Source organism: Eschrichtius robustus, chromosome 3 (genome assembly GCF_028021215.1).
Source record: "Eschrichtius robustus isolate mEscRob2 chromosome 3, mEscRob2.pri, whole genome shotgun sequence".
In the NCBI taxonomy this organism is placed as follows: domain Eukaryota; kingdom Metazoa; phylum Chordata; class Mammalia; order Artiodactyla; family Eschrichtiidae; genus Eschrichtius; species Eschrichtius robustus.
The window spans coordinates 188,573,351-188,598,076 of NC_090826.1; the positions used below are offsets into that span (position 1 = coordinate 188,573,351).

The following is a 24,726-nucleotide window of genomic DNA, read 5'->3' on the forward strand; positions in this document are numbered from 1 at the left end:
ACGGGTAGGAGGTGACATCTCACTGTGGTTTTGAATTGTATTTCTCTGACGATTAATGATGTTGAGCATCTTTTCATGTACCTATTGGCCATCTGTATGTCTTCTTTGGAAACATGTCTATTCAGGTCCTCTGCCCATCTTTTTAATCTATTTTTTTTTTTATGTTGAGTTGTATGAGCTCTTTGTATATTTTGGATTTTGACCCTTATCAGATATATCATTTGCAAATACCTTCTCCCACTCAGTAGGCAAAGCCAGCTGGATTTAGAATGCCTCCGCCACTTACTGGCTCTATTACCTGGAACAAACCCTTTAACACCCTTGAGTCCTAGAAATCTCTGTCTGTAAAACGGACTGATACAACCAGTGAGCTTGGTTTCGCTTGTGGGATTCCGGGGAGCCCCAAATGAGGGGCCTGTCTGAGTGCCCTGAAGGATGCACGCAGAGGGGCTGAGAAAAGCTTTGGATTTTCTCCACAGCTTGGTCCCCTGCACGTTCCTGGTCAGGGAGGCCCTGGAGCAGGGGCACAGCTACCAACACTCAGTACAAATTTGTAAGGAGATTGATGACCCCCTATGGGAGTGGCGGGGAGGGCCTCCCTATGCTCTCTGGCTACTGCAGTATCTCTGCCTGCGGGGCTGCTTTGTGAAGAAAGGGGTTTTCACCGTCAAGGGTGTCGGACTGGATGGTCCCCAGGTGGCCCCAGCTGCCTGCCATGCGGACTGGTGAGGCCATAGGCTGGCGCATGCCAGGGCTGTCCACTCGGAGGGGGAAGGGGCCACTCAGGGAGCCAGCACAGCTGGCAGGGTCCAGGCCTGTGGGCCCGGCGGGGACAAAGCTGCTCTGAGCTGCCTCTCAATGGGCGCCTGTGTTCTGGGGTGGGGGCGGGGTGACCCCCGCCTCCTCGCTCTCCTCCCGCCGCCGCAGGATGTCCCGGGCTGGACACTGGGGCAGAGGAGGTCCCGCACAGGGAAGGTCAGGGTTGGCCGCTGCGCCTGAGCACTCGGAGGTGGCACCAGGATCAGGGCTTCTGGGTGCCGGGACGCCGATTGGGCCGAGGCAGGGGGCGGGCCCGGCCGGCCGCAGCGCCCAGCAGTCACTGGTCCCGGGGGGACTTGAAAGGAGGAGCCCGCTCGGGGCGTGTCCGGGGCGTGTCCTGGGCGGAGCCCGGACGGGCGGGGCGCGGGGGCAGGGTCAGCGCCGACCGGCCGAGCCCCGCCCAGAGTAGGCGGAGAGGAGCCGGCGGGCGCGCTGGCCCCGCGGAGCTGGGCGGCCGGCGTCGTCCTGCGCGCCCCGCGCCGCTCCCCGCGCCCCGCCATGCCGCCCGCCGGGCTCCGCGGGGCCGCGCCGCTCGCCGCGATCGCGCTCCTGGTGCTGGGGGCGCCCCTGGGTAAGGGCCGGGGGCCGGGGGCGCGGGGGAGGTCTCGGCGCGCGGTCCCGGAGACCCTGGGAGAGGCCGCGCCCCGGAGACCCTGGGGGAGGCTACGACCCGGCGTTGCGGGGTCCGCGGGAGGGGAGGGCGGCGGGTGCTGGGCGTGGGGCCGACCCCAGGGGCCGCTCCGGGCAGAGGCCTCTGGGCGCAGGGACCAGGGTGGGTGGAGCTCCGGGGAGTGGGAGTGGGGCTGGGCGGCCACTGGGTACCCCCGTCCGTGCCCACAGCGCTGGCCGGCGAGGACTGCCTGTGGTACCTGGACCGGAATGGCTCCTGGCATCCGGGCTTCAACTGCGAGTTCTTCACCTTCTGCTGCGGGACCTGCTACCAGCGGTACTGCTGCCGGGACCTGACCTTGCTCATCACCGAGAGGCAGCAGAAGCACTGCCTGGCCTTCAGGTGGGCTCCGGCCCCTCCCCTCCTAGTCCACCTCCACGTTCTTAGCCCACACCCAGGGCTCCGGCTTGGGCACGAAGCGGGGCTGTAGCGCCGGGGCTGGGGAGTTCCAGGAGGGGCCGGCTAGTTACCGTCATGTGGTCACCGCTGGCTGGGCTGAGTCCTCCCCTCGCTCCGGGCCTGCGCAACCGGGCGCAGTGGAGCTCTCTGGGCGCAGTGGAGCTCTGGCCGGAAGGTGGGAGACGGGGGTCTGATTCCCAGGTCCGCTGCTCACCAGCTGCGTGATCTTGGGGAGGACATGTCCCGGGTGGGTCACTGTTTCCTCTCCATGAAAAGGGGGGGACACAATGAGTGGTTTTCAAACTTCTTATTGGAGGGGACGCTGACATATAGAACAGGTATAGGGAGGCTGTGATTGAAGTGGGATCTGAGAAAACAGCTCTGGATCATTTCCCAGGGGGCTTTCAGGGCTCCCGTGCTGGAATCTAACCAGTTAAGTCATGGACGGGGGCGCACACTCCACAGCCCCGCCGGCCGCTCTCTGACCAGCAGGCCGCCTGGCCTTCCGGGAAGTGTGGCCCCCTAAGATCTACCCACACCGGTCGGGCACAGCCCCACCAGGAGACCCACATCTCGGTTTGTGGTGGCCCCCTGCTGGCCAGGGGTCCGAGCCCAGTGTTACTGTCAGCGTGGTGAGGATTCCCCCCTTGAGGTTGGAAGGTGAGGGGACCTGTTCTTTGTCTAAGTCCCAAGACCATAGCGGGCATCGCCTCTGCCGTGATCCTCTTCGTGGCCGTGGTCGCCACCACCATCTGCTGCTTCCTCTGTTCCTGCTGCTACCTGTACCGCCGGCGCCAGCAGCTGCAGAGCCCATTTGAAGGTGCGTCCGTGTGGGACGGGGCAGGGGAGCCTGAGCTGGGCCAGGCTGTGACCCACGGTGGGCACCAGAGGTCAAGGGGGTGGGGTTCCGCAGCAGCGTGTGCTTCCAGACACACACTTGCCAGCATGTAACCCCAGAAACAGGAGCGTGCAGGGGCACGTGTGAACGCTGGACTGGTATACACGAGTGCGCCTGGCACCGTTTGCCGGCATCAGTGTGCCTGCCCTGGGTTTGTGCGTGCTCTTGGCTCTTAGGAAGCACTGGGGTGGGGCCTGGAGCGTGAGCATCATCGGGTGCGCTCCGTGCTCGAAGGACGCGTGCCTGAGTTGGCGTGTGGCTGCACATAGGCCCAGACTGGTGGGCGTGGGAACAGTGACTCCCGGGCAGGGCATCAGTGTGGGAGGACCCCCGCTGGGGGCAGCTCTGCTAGGTTGCAAGATTCCAGCCCCACAGCGGCCATCTCCTTGCCCAGGTAAGACGTTCCCCAGGCCGTGCTCTCTGGCCCAGGAGGTCTCTGAAACCCCCTGAGGGAGCAGACTGCTGAACCCAGACTGACCAGCAGGGGCCACCTGCAGGCTCCCTGCTGGACTTGGCCGAGCAGGGTCTGGGAGCAGAGGCGGCAGGGCCTCCCGGGCCGGAGGAGGTGGCTTCCCATGGAGGCAGGGCCCTGAATGCTGGTCCTTGTCCCCCCACTAGGCCAGGAGATCCCAATGACAGGCATCCCAGTGCAGCCGGTGTACCCGTATCCCCAGGACCCCAAAGCTGGCCCTGCAGCCCCACAGCCTGGCTTCATGTACCCACCTAGTGGTCCTGCACCCCAGTATCCACTCTACCCGGCGGGGCCCCCTGTCTACAACCCTGCAGGTAAGTGAGCCCTTTGCTCCCACCTGCCCGCCCCCCACCCCCTCACAACCGGAGTCCTTCTCCCAGACCTCCAGGCTGCCTTGGCCCCGGGGGTCCTGCGTGGTCCTGCGGTCAGGGGTTCCTTTGCGCCCTCCCGTGCCACTGTGACCCTCATCCTGTCTCCTTGGCTTGCAGCTCCTCCCCCATATATGCCACCCCAGCCCTCCTACCCGGGAGCCTGAGAAACCAGCTGTGTCTCGGCCGTCCCTCAGGGATGCCCCCGCCTGAACCTCCATCCGGCCCTGGGGGTGGGCAGGGTCCTCTACTCGCCAGGCCCCAGACCAAGCTGCGCCCTGAGACCTTCTGGGAACAGAGCCCCAGGGAGAGCAACAGGAGCTGAGCTGGAACTTGGCCGTGAATGAGGGGTGGGTGGGGAGGGCCTGGGATGCCTGGACTATTTTTATCCGGGGCGGGGGAAGGGGCGGGGGAAGGACGGGAAAGCCTGGGTCACAGCCCATGCTTTCTTTTAGTCCTTCTCCTCCCAGGACCCCAGCCGGGAAGGCTGGGCCGCTCCTGTTTGCCCGCCGTGGGCTGAGGGGGCCGGCGCCGAGGGGGCTCCGCCGGCCGTGGGCAGAAGCCCTCCTCCTGGCGCCCCCGTGGGCCGTGCTCCGGCTGCTGGATTAAAGCTGTAATGACATGTCATGTGGGTTGTGTCATTGGGCCACGCACAACTTCCTGGCTCTGCCCGCAGCCCCACAGCCCTGAAGCAGGGGAGGGCGGGTGCCAGGGCTGGAGCACAGGCAGAAGCCCCCAGGCTGAGGGCTCCTCGGGCTGGTTCCCAGAGCCTGGAGGCGGATCCTGCCACTGCAGGGAAGAGGGTGCTCGTTGGTTAGGTGCCCCACGAGGGGCCGGCGAGTGAGGCACCGCCAGCCGCCCAAGGGCCCCTGCCCCCATTCGGTACACTGGGCCTCACACTCGGACCTGGGTGTGTCTGTGTCTCCCAAGGTTGCCAGGTCTCAGCTTCCTCATCTGTAGAATGCGGATGTTGCCTCAGGGCTGTCCTGAGGGGGAACCGTGTACAGGAAGCTTGGTCAGGTCCGCCCTTCCCCATCAGAGGAGCCAGCCTGGGCAGGTGCTGTCAGCTGCCTTGGAGCACCAGGGGAGCCCAAGGCACGAGGCCCCCAGGCCCAACTCTGTGTCTCTACTGGGCCAGGCAGGTCTCCTCCCCCGCCCCCCTGACCTCGCCTCCAGAGGACGTGGGCCAGTTTTTAATTCAAGTGGGAAAAGTGCCAACTCAGCTTGGAAAGCCACCCAATCCGCCATCTCCCCCTTCCCAAGCCCCTCGGCTCGGCCCCCCTCCCCTCCATCCGCGGTCCTCCAGCCCCACTGCAACCTGCTTGCCCTTTGGTTTCCTCAGGCCTCTGGGCCCCAGCAGCCTCGTCTGGATGGCCATAGTGCTAACCATGCCCGGGGCCCACTGGAGGCTCTTGTCACACAGCCCAGGCGGGGAGCTCCTGGGCCAGCTGCTTTGGGGACGGGTCAGACCTCTGTCCCTGGACCTGACCCAGATGGAGGGGAAGCTAGGGCTGCTGGGGCCAGAGCTGGGACCACAGCTGCAAGTCCACCTTTTCCTTGAGGATGGGGCAGGGAGGTGGGAGGGGCCGCGAGTGTCCTGGCTTCCGGCCGCAGGTTCTGCCGTCACACGCTGGGAGAGGCTGGGAGAGGCGGTCACCAGGTCACTCCAAGGTTTGGACCGTCCCCCTCTCTCTCTCCTGAAGCTGGGAGGTGGAGGAGGTTTGCAGGATAAGATTTCTGAGTTTCCCTAAGAAATGACGTGTAAATGAATGCAAGGCCGTGCCAGTCAGAACTAATTATCCTTATGTCAACAGCCTGGGGCCAATTAAAAATTGCTCTGTAGTCTGGGAGGGGAGTCAAGTTTATCCCAGTCAGAGCTGCCTCCGGCGTCACTGCCCCCAACACTTCCAGTCAATCAGCTCTGCAGAGCACTGAAAATAAGAGAATTCTCAGAAAAGGGGAGACCGTGACAGAGTGCAGCTTCCACATGTGGGAGGCAGAGAGGAGGGCCCCCTCACGTTCTCTGGTTTTTAAAACAAGACAGCACCCTGTCTCCAAAAGTGCCACATCCTCTGTGGCCCAGCTCCTCACCAGGGGACGGGGCACAGCTGCTCCTGCACCAGCACCCCGGAAAACCGGCAGACACCCTACAACGTGGGGTGGGGTGGGAGGAGCCGTGATCCTCAGGGATCGGGCGACAGTAGGGTCCTGCCGGGCTGGGAGGGACCGGCGGGGACCCTGAGGGGAGGTCTGGGAAGCCGAGACGGGGAAGGGTGGCGTCTTACACGAAGCCCGCCGGCCTGCGCCGCGGGCGCATCGGGGAATGCTGTGGTGGTGGGCGTGCTGAGCCCAGCGCAGGAAGCCAGGGAGACGGCTAGGGCCCAGGTACTTGGAATACAGTCAGGCCAGGAGCCAGAGGTCAGCAAGAAAGGGGAGCGCTGGTGGGGCAAGGGGAAAGCTGGAGGGCGGGTGGGATAGAGGAGGGGGTGAGGCCTGCAGAAGGGGGCCGCGGGGTGGGGAGAAGGTGCGTGGCCAGGTAGTGCGGGTAGAGCACGGGCAAGGCGGCCGAGGGGCACCCTCCCCAGGCCAGCAGCCTGTCCCCCTCCCCCGCCCTCCCCAGCAGGCAGCTGGCACGCGCCTATCCAGGCTGGGTGAACTTGGTGGGTGACCTGCGTTCGGACCTTACGCTTCTTACAGAAGCCACCTGAGTGGCCTTGGTCCCGACGCCTGGCCTGGGCCTCCTACGACAGGAAGTGGGCCGAATGGCCCTGCAGGCCCAGTGCCTCCAGGGCCTGGGCCCCAGCTTGTACACACCGCCCCCAGGCCCGGCGAGGGGACGGGGAGGGGATAGGGGAGGGGGCACTTTTCCTGCGGGCGGGGCCTGGGGCCAGCGTCTCAGATGGACCCCTGGACGGGGTGGGGGAGAGAGTGCGGCGGCCGGAGGGCCCTGGGGGAGCCTCCTGGCCCAGGTCGGCAGGAAACCTGGGTTTGAATCCGGATCCATCAGCTGTCAGGTCGTTTGCCCCGCCTTGCAACCCCTCCCCTCAATTCAGCTGATCCCAGAGCACCCGCGCCTGAGGACGCTCCCGGCCGCCCCGCCCCCGCCCCCGCCCCCAGGCCTCCCCGCAGTTGGGCCGCGCCAGGTCCAGCTGTCCACCCTCCGGGCTCGGAACGCTGCGCGGCAGAAGGCCCGGGGCCGTGGTGTCCGCCAGGTGGCGCTGCGCCACCACCCCAGGCTCGGAGGGGATGACGTCATCGGCCTGCGGAGGCCACCGCGGAGCGGAGAGGGGGGAGGGGGGAGGGGGGAGGGGGGAGGGGGAGGGCGGTGCCCCTGGAGGCCCAGGAACAGCAGAAGGTGGTTTTTTGTCGGCTAATCTTGAGTTAAGTGTGTCACGCCCTAAAGCGACAGGTCCAGCTGGAGCTCTAGGATCTGGACCCTGGCGGGCGGGGTCGCTTAGGCCTCCTGAGCCCCTTCACCTGCGCTCGTTGGTGCCGGGAGGGGGCGTCACCAGGAGCAGCTCCGGGGCGGAGCTCGGGCTCCTGATGAGCTGAGTGGTCGCGGCCCGTGTCACACTCTCTGGGCCAGCCTTTGTCTGCGACGCGGAGGTGATGTCGGGCCGGCTCACAGAGCTGCAGCCTCGGCCCGCAGACTTGCTGCGCTTAGCTTGGGGGCGGCAGTGTGTCCCCCTCCGGCCCGGCCTTGGTTGGGTTTCTGGGGGACAGGCGCGTGGGTGGGGGGAGGGGGCAGGGTGCGCCCTGGGATCTGAGCTCTCTGCTTCCGGGACCAGCCTGCGCTCTGTTTCTGGCCAGACCTAGCTCAGGGGTCCCGCTTCGGCGCAGGGACGCCCCACCTCCGCCCTGCAGACGGGAAGCTGCAGGAAAGCCTACATCTGACCCACACCCAGGTGGCAGTTCCACAGCGACAGGGGTGCAGCTCCTTTAGCCGATCAAACCAGAGAGATGCCTTTGCTGTATCGGGGATGGAGGGCGTGGGGCAGAGGGGGCACAGCCGTGTGGGCACTGCTCCCCAGTGGCCTGGGGCTGCTGGGGGGAGATGGCTGGAGCCCGCGGTTAGGAAGAGTCGCGGAGGAACATCCAGAACACGCCTGATATAGTCATCCCGGCGCCCTGCGCTCCACTCTGCCTGCCACCCCGACGGTGGGCGACTCTGCCCAGTGACCCCAGGGCCTGGACAGCCAGGTCAGCGGGAGCCCTCCCCTCTGTCCGAGTCTTTCCCTCACACTCTGCTTTCTGCGGATGGGAGCTTGTGTGTGGCAACCTGGGGAGGCATGGCAGGGAACCTGAGTTTCTGGAGCCCTCCAGGGAGCCCAGGTGAGTATCGGGAGCCTCGGGACAGCACAGAGGTGAGCACAGCCATGCACAGCTAAAGGCTCGTATATATTATCAAAATCTTACGGAAAAACAGATACACAGCTATTTATACAGCAGCAGGTGGGTGTGAGGAAATGTCTGCTTTGGCATCAAACCTTCAGGTCCAGCTGCTGTCTGTCCTCTCCTCATGTCTGGAGCCCACTCCCCCGAGGCTCGCTGCCCCTGCCATGTCCTCTGATTAGCTGGGAGGGGCTTGCGGGTGTCCTCAGCCCCTCCTCCCTCTTCCCTGGGCCCTTGGCCCTCCAGTCTTCCAGGCTTGCCCCACACAGAGAGCCAGCAGCGCAGCGGCCTTGCCCCAAGGGCTCCTCAGAGGCCTGAATCCTGGCCCTAGCGGGGCAGTGGGGCCGGGCGGGTCACGTGGTCCCTGGGAGACATCGTTTCTGGATCCTAGGACTTTGGCAGCTTGCCAGCCGCATGGGCCCCAGGCGTGCCATCTTCTCGGTCACGTGCTGAAAGGACTCTTCTTGTCCAGAAACCTCAGCTCCAGGTATGAGACATTTGTGGAGAGCCTCAGAGACAAGAAAAGGAAAGCAAGGAGAGAAGGCATCCTTCCCGGAGCTGGCCCAGGCCTCCAGCTCTCCCACGGCAGGGCAGGGACGTCCGGAGCAGGTCAGCCGGCGTGGCGGGCGGGGTCTGTGCGGCCCTGGGAAGCGGGGCCTGGGCAGGCGTGGCGTGGCGGATGGCGCCTGCAGCCCGGTCCTACTGGAGCAGCTTGGGCACCTCCACCTGTCCGGGCAGAGCAGAGATGGTTTAGAGGAGGGAACCCAGCGGGGGCTTCTGGAACCCCTCTCACTTCCTTTCCTGCTGGGCTCACGAAGAGATGAAGTGTGGACAGAGGGAGCCCTTTCCCTTTTCTGTGAAAACCCGATGCCATCGAATGACCCTGGAGTTACAGTCGAGGTTGTGCGGTATCTCAGGAGTGACCGTGTAGGGGTGGGGTCAGCCGGGCAGAGGACCGAGACTCCACCACCCAGGGAGGCCGAGCCTTGAGAAGCAGGGTCTCCAGGGACGGACTGCTTCCCAAAGACCTTTGGGATAAACTGACCTGTAGGACTTGGCTGGTCCTGAGAGGGAATTAGGAAAACAAAGACCATCTGGGTTTGGGGAATGGGGGGAGGGAGGAAGGGTCTGAAGCTGCTTCTCCATTTCTGGGAGAAAGGGGTTCCACTGCAGGGTGAGGGGCTGAAGGGAGCCCCCGAGAGGAAGGGCAGGCTCCCTCGCGGGGGAGGCGGGGCGGCCAGGCTGGGGCGGAGGGCGGTGAGATGAGCCAGCCCCCTCCCAGCCCCGCGCTGCGGCTGAGCGCACCCGCTCACCTTCTTGAGCTGCTTGAGGTTGCTGGAGCGGATGGCGGCCAGCAGCTGGTCCCGGGAGTTCTTCTCCTGGGCGGGGAGGACCTTGTCGCCCATCTTGCGCTGGGTGGCCGGCGAGAGCGAGTTCTTCAGGTTCTCCACGAGGAGCGGGGGGGCCAGGGGCGGCGGCGGTGGGGGGGGCGCGGCCGGGGCGCCCCCTTTCCCCGGGGAGTTCTTGGGAGCGGCCCTGGGGGACGGCTGCGGGGAGGGCCTGGGGGAGCCGCGGGCGGGGGCCCCGGCGCGGGGCACCTCCAGCAGCGCCGCCCCCCCCGCTGGCCTCGCGCGCCTGGCGCTGCTCCTGCAGCCGCTTCTGCCGCTGGCGGTCCATGTTGCGGCTGAGCAGGTTGGTGACGGTCATGCGGGGCCCGGCCAGCTCGAAGTGGTAGCCCAGCTTGAGCAGCGTGGTGTTCTCCTTGAGCAGCTTGGCCATCTCCATCTCGGTCTTGCCGCCGCAGATGTGGCGCTGGTTGTGGAAGCGGAGCTCGGTCAGCGAGGTGTTCTGCAGGAGGGCCCGGAAGATGGCCAGGATGCCCTTGCCGGTGATGTGATTGGAGTCCAGGTTCAGGCTGGTGATGGTCTTGTTGGCCTTGAGCATGATGGCGATGGCGAACGCCACGTGGTCGTCCGCCCGCGTGTTGGCCAAGGCGAAGACCTTGACGGCCGTGTTGAACTCCAGCGCCTCGGCGAAGCGCACCAGGATCTCGGGGGTGATGCAGTCCGAGTTGTTCACGTTGAGCTCGGTCACCTCCGGGTCGTTGCTCTTCACCCTCTCCAGGGGCTCGTCAAAGACGCTGGGGGCCGCCTCCTCCTCAGCCTGGGCCGGCCCGTCGGCGGGCTCGGCGGGGGCTCCAGGGGCTGATCTCTCCGGCGCCGCCGGGCTCTTGCTCTCTTCGCGGGGGGCCTTTGCACGGTGGGGCTCCTCCTTTCTGGCCTTCTCGTCCTCTGGCCTGGCACCCCTGTCCCTGCTGCCTCTCTCCACCTTCTGGCCCTCCGTCCGGGCGTCCGTGTCCTTCCTCTGCCCCTGCACCTTCTCGGCCTCCTCTGTCTGGCTTGCTTCCTTCTTCTCCTCTCCCTTCTTCCCCTTGTCTCCGCTCACACTCCCCTGCCTCTCCTCGCCCTTCCTGGGGGCTGCCGTCCCCTCCTGCGCCCGCCCCTCCTTCCCGGCCTCCTTCTTGTCCACCGCGGCCCTGACCCGGCCCTTCTCGAGGCCCCTGACGAGCTTCTCCTCCTTGGGCCTCTCTGCGCCTTTGCCTTCAGCTTCGTCCTTGTCTCTTGAGAAGCTTTTCTTCAAGCCGCCCCTCTTTGGCTCCTTCCCCAGGTCTGAGTCCCGTCTGGGGCCCAGGGGCTTTTTGCTGGCATCTCTGCCCCTTTCCTCTCCCTTCTTGGCATCTGTCTTGGTCTCCCCTTGCTTGCCCTCCTAAGAATTCAGGAAAGAAAAATAAACATGAAGAGCTGGCTACGGAGGCAGAGGAATGAGCCTGGGGACAGCGTGGGGGTCACTTATGTAACCGCCTGGAGCCTCCAGACAGTCTCCGTTGAGGACGCCATGCGGGGGCTTGGGGTCACGTGCAGAGACCGAGCTGACATCGGACTCACAGAACGTCAGGGTCGTGAGGCCCCAAAGGGAATTCCTGGGCGGCTGTGGCCCTTCCTCCCCAGAGGATCTCAGACCCTGAACTGCTCTCCTCTGTCGTGGGTGACTGGGAAGGTGGACCCTGCTGAGCCTTGCTGGAACATCCCTAGAACTGGTCGTGTCTTTGTTTAAAATTTCAGATTTTTGTCCATATTGCTTTCTTTGTGTTAAATTTGATTTTTTACAGTATTCATTAAAACATTAGTTGTCTTGGGGCTTCTCTGGTGGCGCAGTGGTTGAGAATCTGCCTGCCAACGCAGGGGACACGGGTTCGAGCCCTGGTCTGGGAAGATCCCACATGCCGCGGAGCAACTAGGCCTGTGAGCCACAACTACTGAGCCTGCGCGTCTGGAGCCTGTGCTCCGCAACAAGAGAGGCCGCGATAGTGAGAGGCCCGCGCACCGCGATGAAGAGCGGCCCCCACTTGCCGCAACTAGAGAAAGCCCTCGCACAGAAACGAAGACCCAGCACAGCCATAAATAAATAACTAAAAATAAATAAATAATTTAAAAAAACAAAAACAAAAACAAAAAAACATTAGTTGTCTTGATCTCCTGGGCTCCCCTTGCTTCCTGTGCTCCGGGCGGGAGCCTCAGGGCCTTGCCCTGGCTCCCAGGAGTAGGTCAGTGATTCTCAGATCCTGGGGTATTTACAGCCGAGACCTTTTCAAAGGAAAAAAAGGTTGGAGGGACCAACAAAGGACTGCTTATGTTTTATTTTATCAGTTAGGAGTATTTGTAAATTCTGTCTACCATCCTCATCTCATCGAAATAAGAAGGAGCCAACAATAAAGAAGGAAGGTAGACGTAACAGAATAAAGGACATACCTTTACATCAAATATATGTGGCTTTTTGAAAAGCCCACATCATTTCCCTTATTTTTTAGTAAGCACTGTGCTAAGGCCCAGCCCTCTCTGTGAGGAGCCCGGGACCCGCCAGGTCAGCTGGCCTCGGGAGAGCTGGACCCATGCTGAGGTGGCGGGGGGCCGTGGCAAGGATGCTGCGTTGAGCTAGAGGCTGGGGCGTGACGACTGCACCTCATTCTGAGAGCCGCGGGAGCAGCTGAATCGCCTAAGACGAGATATTAGATTTAACCCTGTCCAGCTGTGATAGACCCCAGGGCAGCCGGGCCCCCAGGGACGCCCCGATGTCCTTCTGAAGGTTCTTACCAGGAGGAGGCTATGGCCCGACTGCTGGGAGGTGTTCTGTCTCTCAGGAGCCAGGTGGCTGTGGGGACAGAAGCCCACTCAGCCTACGTGGCCCTTCCTCACATGTGTCCCGGAGGGAGTGGGGTGCCGGTTGGCCCTATGGAAACAGTGTGCACCTGGACCACAAACACATGCCCTTGGGGACCAGCCCCAGGGTTCATTTAGCTCCACCGCCAGAATCCCATCAGGCAGCCATGGGGCACGGGGCCTGCTGAGCCAGGGCCTTGGAAGGCACCACTTCCCTCCTCCTGCCTCGCAGGCCCAGGTCAGGACTCGTGGGGCACAGAGGCCCCTCCCACTCACTCCGGCTCCCAGAACACGGGTGACCCTTCAGAGCACCTTCCAGGGCTGGGCCAGGAGGGGTGGCGATCGTGCCTTGATTCGAAAGGGAGAGAGGAACTTGGAGATACGAGGCCAGTGAGGGGCCCGGTGGCTCAGCCCTTTTAGGACATTTGTAAGAACCCACCCACCGTCTGGCCAGGGAGCCCCTCTCCCCCTCCCCGTCCCCCCGGGTTCAGAGTGGTTCCATCACAGATGCTGTCCCCTTGAGGAGCTGTGGGTGAGCTGGGGCCGTGGCCCACCCCCCCAGACGGAGGTCAGGCCCCCGGCCGTGCCCATGGCACACGGTCCTGCTGCCCTCTGCCGGGTTCCCATGCCGCTCGCAGGCCTCGCTTGGAGGGAAACTGGGGATCCAGAGGGAAGATAACTTAGCCAGCTTCACCCAGCATTCGCGAGAACCCGACTTCAGACCTGTCTCACTAGCGCCCCCGTGGGGCGGGGTGGGGATGGGCAAAAGCACCCCCCCCCTGCTGCCCGCAGAACCTACGCCCGCCTTCTCTCCCGCCCGCACCCAGCCTCTCAGGACTGTTTTCCAACATCCTAGCCCTCTCTCTGGCCCCGCGTTGTCTTCACCGGGATTCTCCCCCGACCTCACGCGCTCCCCGCACCGGCTCCTAGTGGGCTGGGTTCTGCCACGTGTCTGCTCTACAGGGGGGGGAGCCAGCCCTTTAAAAAGAACCTAATGAAAAACAGGCCGGGGGTGGGGGGGTGCGGGGTGGCGCTGAGTAATCATCGTTGCCTCCAAATAGCCAGGAATGAGTGGGGCTGGGGCCGAGAGCTCAGACGTTGCCTTAAAAGGAGAAGCAGCCCAGCTTCGTCCCGGGGCCGGGCTTCCGTGGAGCCAAGCTCCTCGGCACAGAGCACGCTGCCTCCTTGCTTGTCTGAGGCGGACGCCAGGCCGACTTCTGCTGCTGGAACTGGGGCTGCATCCTGGTGACCTCTGGGGGTGACTCTGTGTTCCTGTCTCTAGGCCCCTCGACGAAGCGGGTTTAGGTTGAGTTGAACTAGGGACCTCCATGGAGCAAAGGTCTGCAGGCCTCTGGATGAGACTAAGCGGAGTTATTTTCTTCCTTTGGGAAAAGCTTTTGGGTCAGGGGAAGCCACAGGGGTGGTTTGGGACTTCCTCGTGGATGCAGGGGAGTGGAAAGGATGACCTCGGAAAATCTCTGAGGACCCGTGACACGTGGCAGGGACCCGCCGTGAGTCCAGGGTCAGGGTCAGGGAAAGAGGCAGCTCCCGGCCCCCAACTCCTCCAGGCCGTTCGGCCTCATGACTTTGCTCTGTGCCTTCAGGTGGTCAGGGTCCAGGGGACGCGTGTTTGGCGGGTGTGGACGGCAGGATGCCGTGTCTTTCCCCGCCTTGGGCCTTGCACTACTTCCCCGGGAAGTCTCGTCTGATTGGACAGGGGAGAGCGCTTCCCACTTCCACTGCCAAAGCAGGAGAGGAAAGGAAGTGCGTGCCTGTCAGGAAGTCCCTAAAGATGAGGACCCCCTCCCCGCCTGGTGCGCTGCACTGAGCCCCCGGCCCACCGGTGCCCTGCGAGCTCACGCTGACTGCCACCCAGGTCCTCTCTGTCCTTCCCGTGACCCATCACCTGAGGAAGAGTAATCCTGGCCCGAGGCATCTGCAAGAAGGGGTCGCAGGCCCCCAGAGGGCAGGTGGAGCCTGGGAAACGCCTCAAAAGGGGAGGGAGTGCAGAACAGACCCGCTAGCCTAGGAGGGGGCGGGGCCAAGGGGGCAGGGGTGGCCACGGCCTTGAGTTTAGGTGCATTTGCTCCTTCCCCACAGCAAGAGCAGGGTGATACCCACCCAGATGGTTCTGTGTCCCCAGGGCCGCGTGGTGAGGCCCCTGAAGGTCTGTGTCTGCTTCTTGGTCTTCCCTGGTCAAGGTTCCATTTCCCGGGAAAGCATCAGAGGGCATGTCCTGCTCCCGTGCTCAGAGCGCCCCCCAAACACCTCTCCTTCCTGTCCTGCACCTGCACTCCCCACCAGCCCCTCCGTGTCTCACAGCCCAGCTCGCACCCCCCTGATTCTCCCCTGAAGCCGGCTGGCCGAGGGCTGGGGCCCTGGCCCCCACTCTCTCCAGGCACCTGGTGACCTCTGATGTCAGGCACTGCAGCTGTCAGGGCCGTCTGTCTACAAGGGAGGGCAGGGAGGAGCTGGCCATGGGCCAGGGGCACCCGAAGTTCCCCTGGGAGGGCAGCTCCCTTACAGGGCTGGCGGGCGTGAGGGCAGGACAGGGGCAGGGCCAGGGTTCACGGGGGCCCAGAGAGCTCACTCCCTCCAGCCTCCTGCTGCACGGAGGGCCAGCTCTCTCACTGTTTTCCGCCAAGAAGAAAGAGTCTAGATTCTCCCAACAAGAAGTTTCAGCAGGGGCTTCCCTGGTGGCGCAGTGGTTGAGAGTCTGCCTGCCAATGCAGGGAACACGGGTTCGAGCCCTGGTCTGGGAAGATCCCACATGCCGCGAAGCGACTGGGCCCGTGGGCCACAGTTGCTGAGCCTGCGCGTCTGGAGCCTGTGCTCCGCGATGGGAGAGGCCGCGATAGTGAGAGGCCCGCGCACCGCGATGAAGAGTGGCCCCCACTTGCCGCAACTGGAGAAAGCCCTCGCACAGAAACGAAGACCCAACACAGCCATAAATAAATTAATTAATAAAATTAAAAAAAAAAAAAAAAAAAAAGAAGTTTCAGCAGAGTCCATTGCCTTCGGGGGCCGGCGGGGGGGGGGGGGGCGGGGAGCGGTGTTGCTGGGGCTGGCAGTTCTGGGAGGGACAGCGGTGCCCGTTTCCCTTGGTGGCTCGCGGGCAGGAGCCTCTACTGAGGCTTAGGCCAGCTCGTTGGGCTGAGCTTCAGGTCTGTAACAACCGATCGTCCCCTAGGAAAACTACCGGCTCCCTCCAGGGCTGTCGGGAAGCTGGGATCGTTCAGGAAAATTCTGCCTATAGTTGCATGGGCGCTCATTGGCTTTGCAGGCAGCTTGCAGGAAACCCAGACCCAGAGGGTGGCTTGGGGCTGGGGGAGGGGGAGGGGGCACGGAAGGAGGGTGCATAGGGCTTTGACACCCCTTGGTTAACATTCCCGGAAACATACTTTCTGGGGTGTTCAGGGCTCATACAGACACTCAGCTCCTGCCCATAACTGGTGTCTGGTTAGTCCCCTGAGAACGGGGGGCTGGGAGTGGAATTCCCATTGCTGGGCTGGGGTCTGGACCACTCACTGTGAGGGCAGCACCGTGCCTTCTCGCACTCTCTGAGGCGCACCCAGGACTCTGCTTGCAGCTCTGCAGCTCCCAGCGCAAGGCCTGCAAGTGGTCAGTGCCTGGCGGGACGACGGCCATGCCAGGCGAGGACAGGCCCAGGCTCAGGGCCCGCCGTGCTCCCAGTCTGGAGCCCCATGGGTGGATAGGGTTAGCGCCAGTCCGGACCCGCGAACACAACAAGCTGTGCTGGAGGCTGTGCCCCTCGACCCCCAAAAGAAAGCCTCCTGCCTGCTCAGGGCGCCCGGGGACGTATGTGCCTGGTGTGCCCTGAGCCCAGGGGCCAAGGTCAAGAGGCTAAGAGGAGCCACCCCTGACACCCAGGCTCCAGCCCATCCTGGGGACAGCACACCAGGGACAGCGAGGCACCCACTGTCCTGCCCAGTGAGGAAAGCGGTCATTTCCCAGCTTTGGCCGCGTCTGGAGAGGGCACCACGCCCCTCGCCCCTCCCGGAACCCTCAGCCCCAGTGCGATGCTCTGCGGGCCTGTCATTGTCCCCATTTCACACGGGACGAAACTGAAACACAAGGCCGCACAGCTACCCCCGAGGAGGCCGGGCTTCCAGCTCTGGGGTCTGAACCGTTTCCTCTGCAGCCCACCGTCCTGGGTTTCACTGAAACGCTGCGCTGAGGGCTTGGCTTGAGCCATCCTTCCGGTTACTCCTGACCATCCGTCCGTCCATCCATCCATCCATCCATCCATCCATCCATCCAAGCAGGCAGAGCGAGCTGAGCTCCGGGCTCAGCAGGAGGAAGCTTGGGGACGTGGGGGTGGGGGCCTCACCCGCGATGACCTTCCCTGGTGTCTCACGGGCTGCCTTTCGCTGTCCCTACAAGCCTTTACCATGTCATCAGAGTGTCTTGGAAACAAACACGGAAAACCCACCACCGTTGGACAGTGTGTGCAAGGGGAGCGTGTGGGCCGGGGCCAGTGCTAACGTTTTCCTGGCTCTGCAGACGGCGTGTCGGGGGAAGTGAGAGGCTGGAGGTCAAGCTTGGATCTCCCAGGCTCTTCACTGCCCTTCCTGCCATCCGAGGAGTGGGTGCCACCCCCGCCAGGAGCTCCTGGCAAAGCACGTGGAGCACACCTGACGTTCGTCCCCTGGGTGCCCGGTCGTTGGCACACACAGAGGGACAGGTCTGTGCCAGGCACCGGGCTTGGCCCCTGGGGTGCAGAGAGGGCAGGGCGGGAACCCCCCAGGAGCCCGGGACTGGGGTGGGGTGGGCAGCCAGCATTCCCTGGTTCCCCTGGATTTCACGTCCAGGCTGGCAGGAGGGGCCCCGTGGCCTCTGCTAAGGCAGGCTGGTGGGGAAACAGCCTCGTGGGAATGAAGGTCAAAAAAAGGAAGGCTCCCACCTGCTCAGGGCACGTGGGGACATGTGCACCTGGGGGGCACTTCTTATTCAGATGCTGAAGGAGTCAGCGTCTGCAACCCCGGGGCCTCTACTTCCCCGTGTTGGTTTTCCCACATTACTTGGCACTGAGACTGAAATTCAGAGGGCCTGTGTGCTTGACGAGGGCCAGAAATGAAATAGACGGAGGCTTGGAGGTCAGTCCTGAGGACCCTGACCTGCCTTCCCGCCCGGCCCCAGCCTTGCAGCCCAGAACCGCTTAGGCTGACCGCTGAGCCGGGTCAGACCGGCGGGGCAGTGTGAGGCCCGGGCTGCTGGGGGAGGATGCAGGTGACCCCGTGTCCTCTGGAAAGACGGCCGAGGCTCTGCCTTTCAGCAGGGCCAGCGGGGAGCACTTCTACGCTCCCCACAGCCTCTCCTGAGGAGGCCAAGCCCGAGACGGGGCCCAGAGGCCCCCGGGGAGTCGGCTAAGGCCCCCAGCCTTGAGGATGTCCGGAGCTGGGGAGGGAGGTGGGAGCCGAGAGGCAGAAAGACAAGCCGGCCAGCACCGAGCCTGCCCCCCAGGATGGCCCTTGAAGGAAGGCGGTAAATAGGGAGCCGGCCCTGGGGTCCAAGGTGGGAGGCTCGGGGCGGGGGGCACCGACAGCCACTTTATTCCACCTTTATGGCTTTACTCTCCACCTCTACCGCTTTATCTCAAAGGACGGAGCAGCTGGGGAGAGGCTGCGTTTGCTTTTCCAAACGAGACCGGTTACCTTCAGGCTGAGACCTGACCCCCAGGACTGGCACCCATGGGCTAGTTTCCGGCTACTTCCCCAGTGGCTTCCCTCTGGGCCACCACTTGGAACGTGGTCCTTCAGGACAAGGCTGGAGCCCCCCGCTGACTACTCAGTTCTCACCCGGATCACCGCAGACCCTCTTGTTGCTGAGAAAGGTGCGTGGGCGAGAGTGAGACGAGGTCCTGCTACATGGAGCGGTCACCTGCCGGACAGGGACCCTCGAAAAGCTCAAATTCAGAATTTCTTCCTTTTTAAGGCTAACATCCCATTATATGTGCAAACCATGTCTTGTCTATGCACTCATCCTCGGATGGACCCTTGGGTTGCTTCTGCCTTTTGGCTGCATGAATCAGCTGCTGAGCATGGCTGGGCAGGTGTGTGTCTTGAGTCCCCGCTTTCAATCCTTTTTTTTAAAAATCCCTTTCACATACTTTATTATTTATTTATTTTTAAAAACAGTCCTCAACTTTTAGGTTGTGCATTTTTTTTCTTTTTCTTTTAAATTAATTTATTAATTATTTATTTATTTGGCTGTGTCGGGTCTTAGTTGCGGCACGTGGCATGTTTTGTTGCAGCGCGTGGGCTCTTTGTTGTGGCGCACAGACTTCTCTCTAATTGTGACGCACGGGTTCTAGAGCGCGGGCTCATTAGTTGCAGGGCGTGGGCTTAGTTGCCCCGTGGCATGTGGGATCTTAGTTCCCCGACCAGGGATTGAACCTGCGTCCCCTGCATTGGAAGGCAGAGTCTTAACCACTGGACCGCCAGGGAAGTCCCCTTGCTTTCAATCCTTTTGGGTCTGCACCCAGAAACAGCATCCCTGGAGCGAAACCCAGGTTCTGGCTTCTCTACACCAGCTGCCTTGACTGCTTCACCACCCAACCTTCCTTGTACCGAGTGTGTCAATCACATCCTTACAAAACCCTCAACCGTGGTCACAGCCACTGTGCAAGCCCCGGCCTGACTCTCGCCCACTGCACGTCTGTGCTGCTCCCCATCAAGGCTGCTGGACACACCCCCTCCTGAGCCCCAGCTCTGACGTCAGAATGCCCGCGTCCAGCCTTTGCTCTCACGTGAACTTGGGGACCACAGTCCTTCCCGGGCTGTCCAGTGGCTTCAACGAAGTTGCATGAAGCTCTAACAGTGCCTAGCGCACAGGAGCTTCAGGTAAAGTCAGGCGTCCTCACTGAGCGCATGTCCCCAGTCTACAGCTCCTCCTGCTCTCCACGCATCTGTGTGAACCTTCCCCCTGACCCGCCCCACCCGCAGTCTCAGCAGACCACCTCCTCCACTCACGTCCCCGGAATAAACAGAAACCAACTGCGGGAATCCTCCCACTCCCGCTGCGGCTCCCCTCCCTCCTCCTGTCCGGGGCTCCCCTGCCTGGGGCTCTGGCTCCCAGCCCCACTCCTTACACCCCCACCTCCCCCCGCCCCCCACCCCCCCCACCCCCCCCCCACCCCCCCCCCCCCCCCGCCTCCCAGAGCCCTAACCTCTTCCCCTTCCCTGGCTCCCTCCCATCACCTTGTAAAAGTGCTCACACCTCCCCCAGGACAACCAAATCCTGCCTCATGCCCACCGCCCCGCCCAGGTGCCCTCTGTCTCTATCCTTTTACCCCAGCCTCCCCCAAAGAGTTCTTTTTAAATCCCTGTTCATCCCTGGATCCGACACAGTTTCGCCTCAACCCCCAACATTCCACGGAAATGTCTCACCCGGATCATCGCTGACCTTGTTGCTAAATCGGATTTAGGTCTTTTATTCCTTATCTTGCTTAGTTGCTTGGAAAACATGTGACACTGTGGACCAGCCCTCCCCTCCCCCCTCGAGCCACCTCCTGGCCCTCTGGCAGCTCCTTCTCAGTCCCCAGGCCGTCCTCCTCTGCCTGCCCCTAAAACGTGGGTGTTTTCAAGGTTTTCCTTGAAGCCTCCTTCATTTACTCTTTTAGCATCTCCCTGGGTCACCTCATCCACTCTGATGGTATCAGTTGGGTTCTAGGTCCTGGTGTCTCTTGAAGCTGTACTTCTGGGCCAGAACCCCCTACGGAGGTTCGGACCCTAGTATCCAACTGTCTAATGAACATCTCAGCTTACGAGCCCCAACACACCCCAAAAACCCCTCTTCTCTCCCCGCCGCCACCCCACCTGCTCCATCTTGGTGGGTGGGTCCCCAAATCCATCCTGATGAGGAGGGGTGGAGTAGCATGTGGGGAGCGGCGGGGACCCCTCTGCCTCACTCATCCCTGCTCCCCATCCCAAGGGATTCGGGGGGCGGCTGTGAAATCGACCTATTTTACAAAAGACAGTTTTATACACACACACCCCGTCTCCCACAGGCAGATGAGGCCGCATCCTCCACACTACCTTCTCCACCCTCACCAACGTTCCTCTGGTCCAGGCCCCGTCACCTCTCACCTGGGTCACTGCAGACCTTCTCACTGGCCTGCTCTCTGCCAGGACACTCTTCCTGCTGCAGCATCAGGACCTTTCTGGAGTACAGATCCGCCAACTCACTCCCTTCCCTGAAACCTTCTGGTGGCTCCCCGGTCCCCCAGGGTAAGCCTTGACTCCCAAGGCCTCACCCCAACTTGCATTCCTTCCCACCAGCCCCACCTTTGCCTTCGCCTTCGAGGGACCCAGACTGTGGGCTTTTGCGACGATGTTCTCACTACGTGGAAAGCTCTTCCTCCTTTTTCCTGGTAAATTCTTACCCTAATTTTTAACCTTGAGGGATCTTAGCTGAGATCTTTAAATCAGCTGGGATTTATTTTGGAGTATGTTAGGAGGTAGCAATCTAACTTCTCCCCCAAACTAATGTCCAAGTTATCTAATGTCTGGATTACTTTTATGATAAGAAAAAACAAAAGTTGTTTCAGAAAAAGAAAAGGAGAGAAAATTGTCCTGAAATATTTCAGTTTCATAGCAAGACAAAGGGAAAAGAAAAACAAAACAAAAAACCAAGACCCCTCAGGTCAGCGGCAGGTAGGAGGGGCGGATAGGGACAGAGATGGGCGGTGATTCCCCACCACGCAGCCCAGCGGCGCTGTGCCAGGACCCACCACGGAGCCTGACCCTTGCCCGGTCCAGCTCCAGCGACTATGAGGTCAGCGCAGTGATAAATATTAGGGTTGCGCAGAGGGCTGGGGGGCTCAGGCGCCGCCTCCCACCCCAGTGTAAACAGTTCATCTTTACCTCCCGGGATGGGGGGTGGTTTGTGAACCCGGGACACAGGGCACTTTCTGCTGGCGTCCAGCGTGAGGCCAGGCTGCCCCTGTGTCCGCTTTGCCCTGTACGTGGAGGGAGGGAGGGCTGGCGTCTTCTGGAAAGCGGGTGATGTGGAGACTCGGTGGTTCAGCCCCTGCACCGAACTCCTCACCAAACTCTGCCCCTTGGCTGCTTGGTGTCCTCGAGGGCAAGGACTTCGTGTGAAAGAGACGTGAAGTGCTGACCAGGGGAAGGACACCTGCCGGCGGGGACGGGGGCGACTCTGGGGCCCTTGTCTCCTCCTACGAGCTCCAAGAGCCCCCCAAAGAAGGGAGGGGCCTGTCCAGGGTCACCGGCATTTCCCTGCAGGGAAGGGAGCGCCAGGTCAGGGGTGGGTCTCGGCTGCACTGGGCCTGCCCTGGCCAGACCCCCGCGGGCCGTGCGAGGCTGTGAAGGAGCCGCCTCCAGGGCGGAAGAAGGGTCTCGTGGTAGATCTTCTCTGCCCCGAAGGCTCAGCGGCAGTGTCTCTGTGGACCTAAGGGACTTGTCTCTGGCCGCTGGGTCTGGTGACTCAGGGTGGGAAGCTTGTAGCAAACCCCATTTTTGGAGAAACTGGGAAAGCACACGGTAGAAACAAACAAGTCGCTTTGGCCCTCTGCTGTCTGCCAGGCTCGGCTGCCCCGAGCGCCTGCAATTCGTCCCAGGCAGACGCAAGCCAGTGAGTCTGAAGAAGGCTGTAAAGGGCCGCTTCGATGTGAGCGTTTCCCTCTTGTCCCTCCTGCCACCCCTGGGACCTCAGCGGGACCCAGGGAGTGAGACGAGCAGTTTAATAATTTTTAAGGAGCTTGTCTCAATTTTAGTACTTATAGTTGTAAGAGATCGTTTCCTTCAATTTTGACATTGCTTTGTCCCAGTTATCTAGGGATCATATTCCAACTTTCTGTGGCAACTCAATTTTACATAGTATTTTGAAAGGTAATTGTAATGTCCCTGGGTCCCACTGAGGTCCCAGGGGTGGCAGGAGGGACACGCCGTCCTCTTGCCCGGTTGTGAGGGGGGCCTGGCTCTCCCACAGCCCCTCCCGCCTCTTCTGGACAGAGGCCTGGACTCTGCTCTGCCCCAGGCCCCGAGCCCGGCTTCAGGCTTCAAGTCACCATCTTGAAGGCTTAATTCCTGGACAAGGGGCCTCACACTTCAGTTCTGCACTGGGTCCTGAAGATTCTGGAGCCAGCGCCAGGCCGAATAGGGAAAGAGGAGGGGGGATGGAGCGGTGGGCACCGCGTCCTCGGAGTGGACCCTGGGACGGCAGCCCTACCTCCCTGCTCCCTTCACCTGCCTTCCTGACACCTCGGCACCCTCTGCACTGCTGTGCTGGGGCCACAGCTGGTCCCCTGCCCGCCTCACTGCACCTGCAGCCGGGGCCATCTCTCGGAAGTGTCACCTGGTCAGTGGGTCCGGGCTTTTGGGATGAGACCCAGACCCCTGAGCTGGCCCACAGGCCCTCGGGACGTGGCCGCTGCCCGCGTCTGTGCCCCGCGCCCTCCTGCCCGCACTCCGGTCACCGTGCAGGACACATGGCCTGGCTGCCTTCGAGGTGCTGTTCATGCCGCCCAGTGTCCTGTCCCCCCTCTGCCTGCCTGACTGTCCTCCTCCTCCCCCCCTCCTCCCCCTCCTCCTCCTCCCCCCCTCCTCCCCCTCCTCCTCCTCCCCTTTCTCCTTCTCCTCTGCCTCATTCTTCTTTTTTTTTTTAATTAAAAAAATGTTTTTTTATTATTTATTTTTATTTATTTGGCTGCATCAGGTCTCAGTTGCGATACTCGGGATCTTTGTTGCGGCACACGGCCTCTTTTGTTGCGGCACACGGCCTCTTTTGTTGTGGTGTGCGGGCTCAGTAGTTGCGGCACGTGGGATCTTAGTTCCCTGGGATGGAACCCGCGTCCCCTGCATTGGAAGGCGGATTCTTAACCACTGGACCGCCAGGGAAGTCCCCTCCTCCTTCTTTTTAACTTTTTATCTGGGGAAACTTCAACGGTTCACAAAACTAGAGCATAACGACCTCCTGGCGGCTCAGTCATCACTGTCTGCCCACCTGTGTTTCTCTCACCATCAGATTATTTCAGGGCAAATCCCAGGTATATCGCTTCATGCACAAACAAATCAGTGTGTATCTCTAAAAGATGGCAACTTTTGAGAAAGAGAGCTACGATACTGTTCTCTTACCTACAAGGTTAATAATAGTTAATTCCTCTGAATGGCCCATCAACACGCAGCCCAGGCCCTGGGCCGGGAGCGCCTCCTGGTGGCTGGCCCTGTAGCCCTCTCTGCGCTGTCCTGGGACTAGACGGCGAGCGGCCTGAGGGCAGGACCGGCCCTTTATTTCTGTCCGCAGCATCTGGCCTGGCCGAGTGCTTTGCATGTAACAAGTGTTTGCTGGGATGGAATGAAATATTTCAATCCTACCTATAATGCCCCTACCACGTAGGTTCCAGGGACAGAGAGCTCAGTTCTTCCTGAGGAAGCCAAGCCTTTTTTTTTTTTTTAAGCTGACCCTATGGCAGAAAGCCCTCTGGTTCCGCCCCCAGGATCCCACGGAACAAGGTCCCCTCCTCTGAGTGCTCTTTCCACCTGTTATACTGAGCCCGTCATCCCAGTCTGACCAGAACTTTGTGGATCCTGGTTCCGCTGTTTCCGAGTTCACGCTCCCTCTGGGCCTCAGATAATCCACAGGTCTGGTGGGCGTGCCTCCCAGACCCCCATGCCCACAGGACAGGGCAGAACGGACGACAGCCCTGCTGGCCTCGGGGACCCCCCACGTTCCGGGCCACCTGTGCCATCCTGGGTGCCGAGCCACCGTGAGGGGTTTCCCGATGCCTCTGGATGGGACGGGACCATGGGGATGAGGGACTGCTGGCTTCAGTGCCACCTCCCCCGCTGCTGAGTCTTCCTGCAGATTTTACCCCAGGAAAATGCCACACCTGAGCCTCCATTTCCCAGGCCTTGGGCACCTGCAGGTTGTTCTGGAAAGTTCCCTCTTTCGTGCTGCGGGGTCATCACGACTCCCAGAGTCAGCTCCCTTCCCGCAGTCGAGGCCAAGGAGGTGCAAGGGAGCTGGGACCCCCTTGTAGTAGAGTGAAAAGGCTGGGTCTTTCCGTTTGAGACACACTGGTGTGGGGAGGGTCAGAGCTGGGCACCAGCCTGAGCACTGAGCTGAGTCTTTAAGCCCCAGGACAACTGGGAGGTGGGTCTAGTCCTTCCACTGCAGGGAAAGAAGTCGAGATCTAGCTGCGGGAGGCGGTGGGGGGGGGGGGACTTCCCTGGTGGTGCAGTGGATAAGACTCGGCGCTCCCAGTGCAGGTGGCCCAGGTTCGATGCCTGGTCAGGGAACTAGATCCGACATGCTGCAACTAAGAGTTCGCATGCCACAACTAAGGTGCCCCTGTGCTGCCACTAAGGAGGTGGCGAGCCGCAACTAAGGAGCCCAGGAGCCGCAGCTAAGGAGCCCACGAGCCACAGCTAAGGAGCCCGCCTGCTGCAACTAAGACCCGGTGCAACCAAATAAATAAATAAGTATTAAAAAGAAAAAAAATCTAGTGG

At 61.8% G+C, this 24,726-nt stretch overlaps 2 protein-coding genes across 2 annotated transcripts in view; one reads left to right on the forward strand and one right to left on the reverse strand.

Moving 5' to 3' along the window:
- The first annotated feature begins 1,254 nt into the window (after positions 1-1,254).
- On the forward strand, positions 1,255-3,995 carry SHISA4 (shisa family member 4). The gene is made up of 5 exons (XM_068541891.1): positions 1,255-1,390; positions 1,660-1,831; positions 2,575-2,708; positions 3,405-3,572; positions 3,747-3,995. Exons 1-5 carry the CDS (start codon positions 1,318-1,320, stop codon positions 3,791-3,793), a joined length of 594 nt encoding a protein of 197 aa, XP_068397992.1. The 5' UTR covers positions 1,255-1,317; the 3' UTR covers positions 3,794-3,995.
- Positions 3,996-8,622: 4,627 nt separating this feature from the next.
- LMOD1 (leiomodin 1) overlaps positions 8,623-24,726 on the reverse strand; it is a 32,649-nt gene continuing 16,545 nt past the window's right edge. Inside the window, 3 exon segments of the mRNA XM_068541894.1 lie at positions 8,623-8,744; positions 9,332-9,635; positions 9,637-10,784. Of these exon segments, the coding sequence (XP_068397995.1) occupies positions 8,718-8,744; positions 9,332-9,635; positions 9,637-10,784 (1,479 nt within the window). The 3' untranslated portion in view covers positions 8,623-8,717.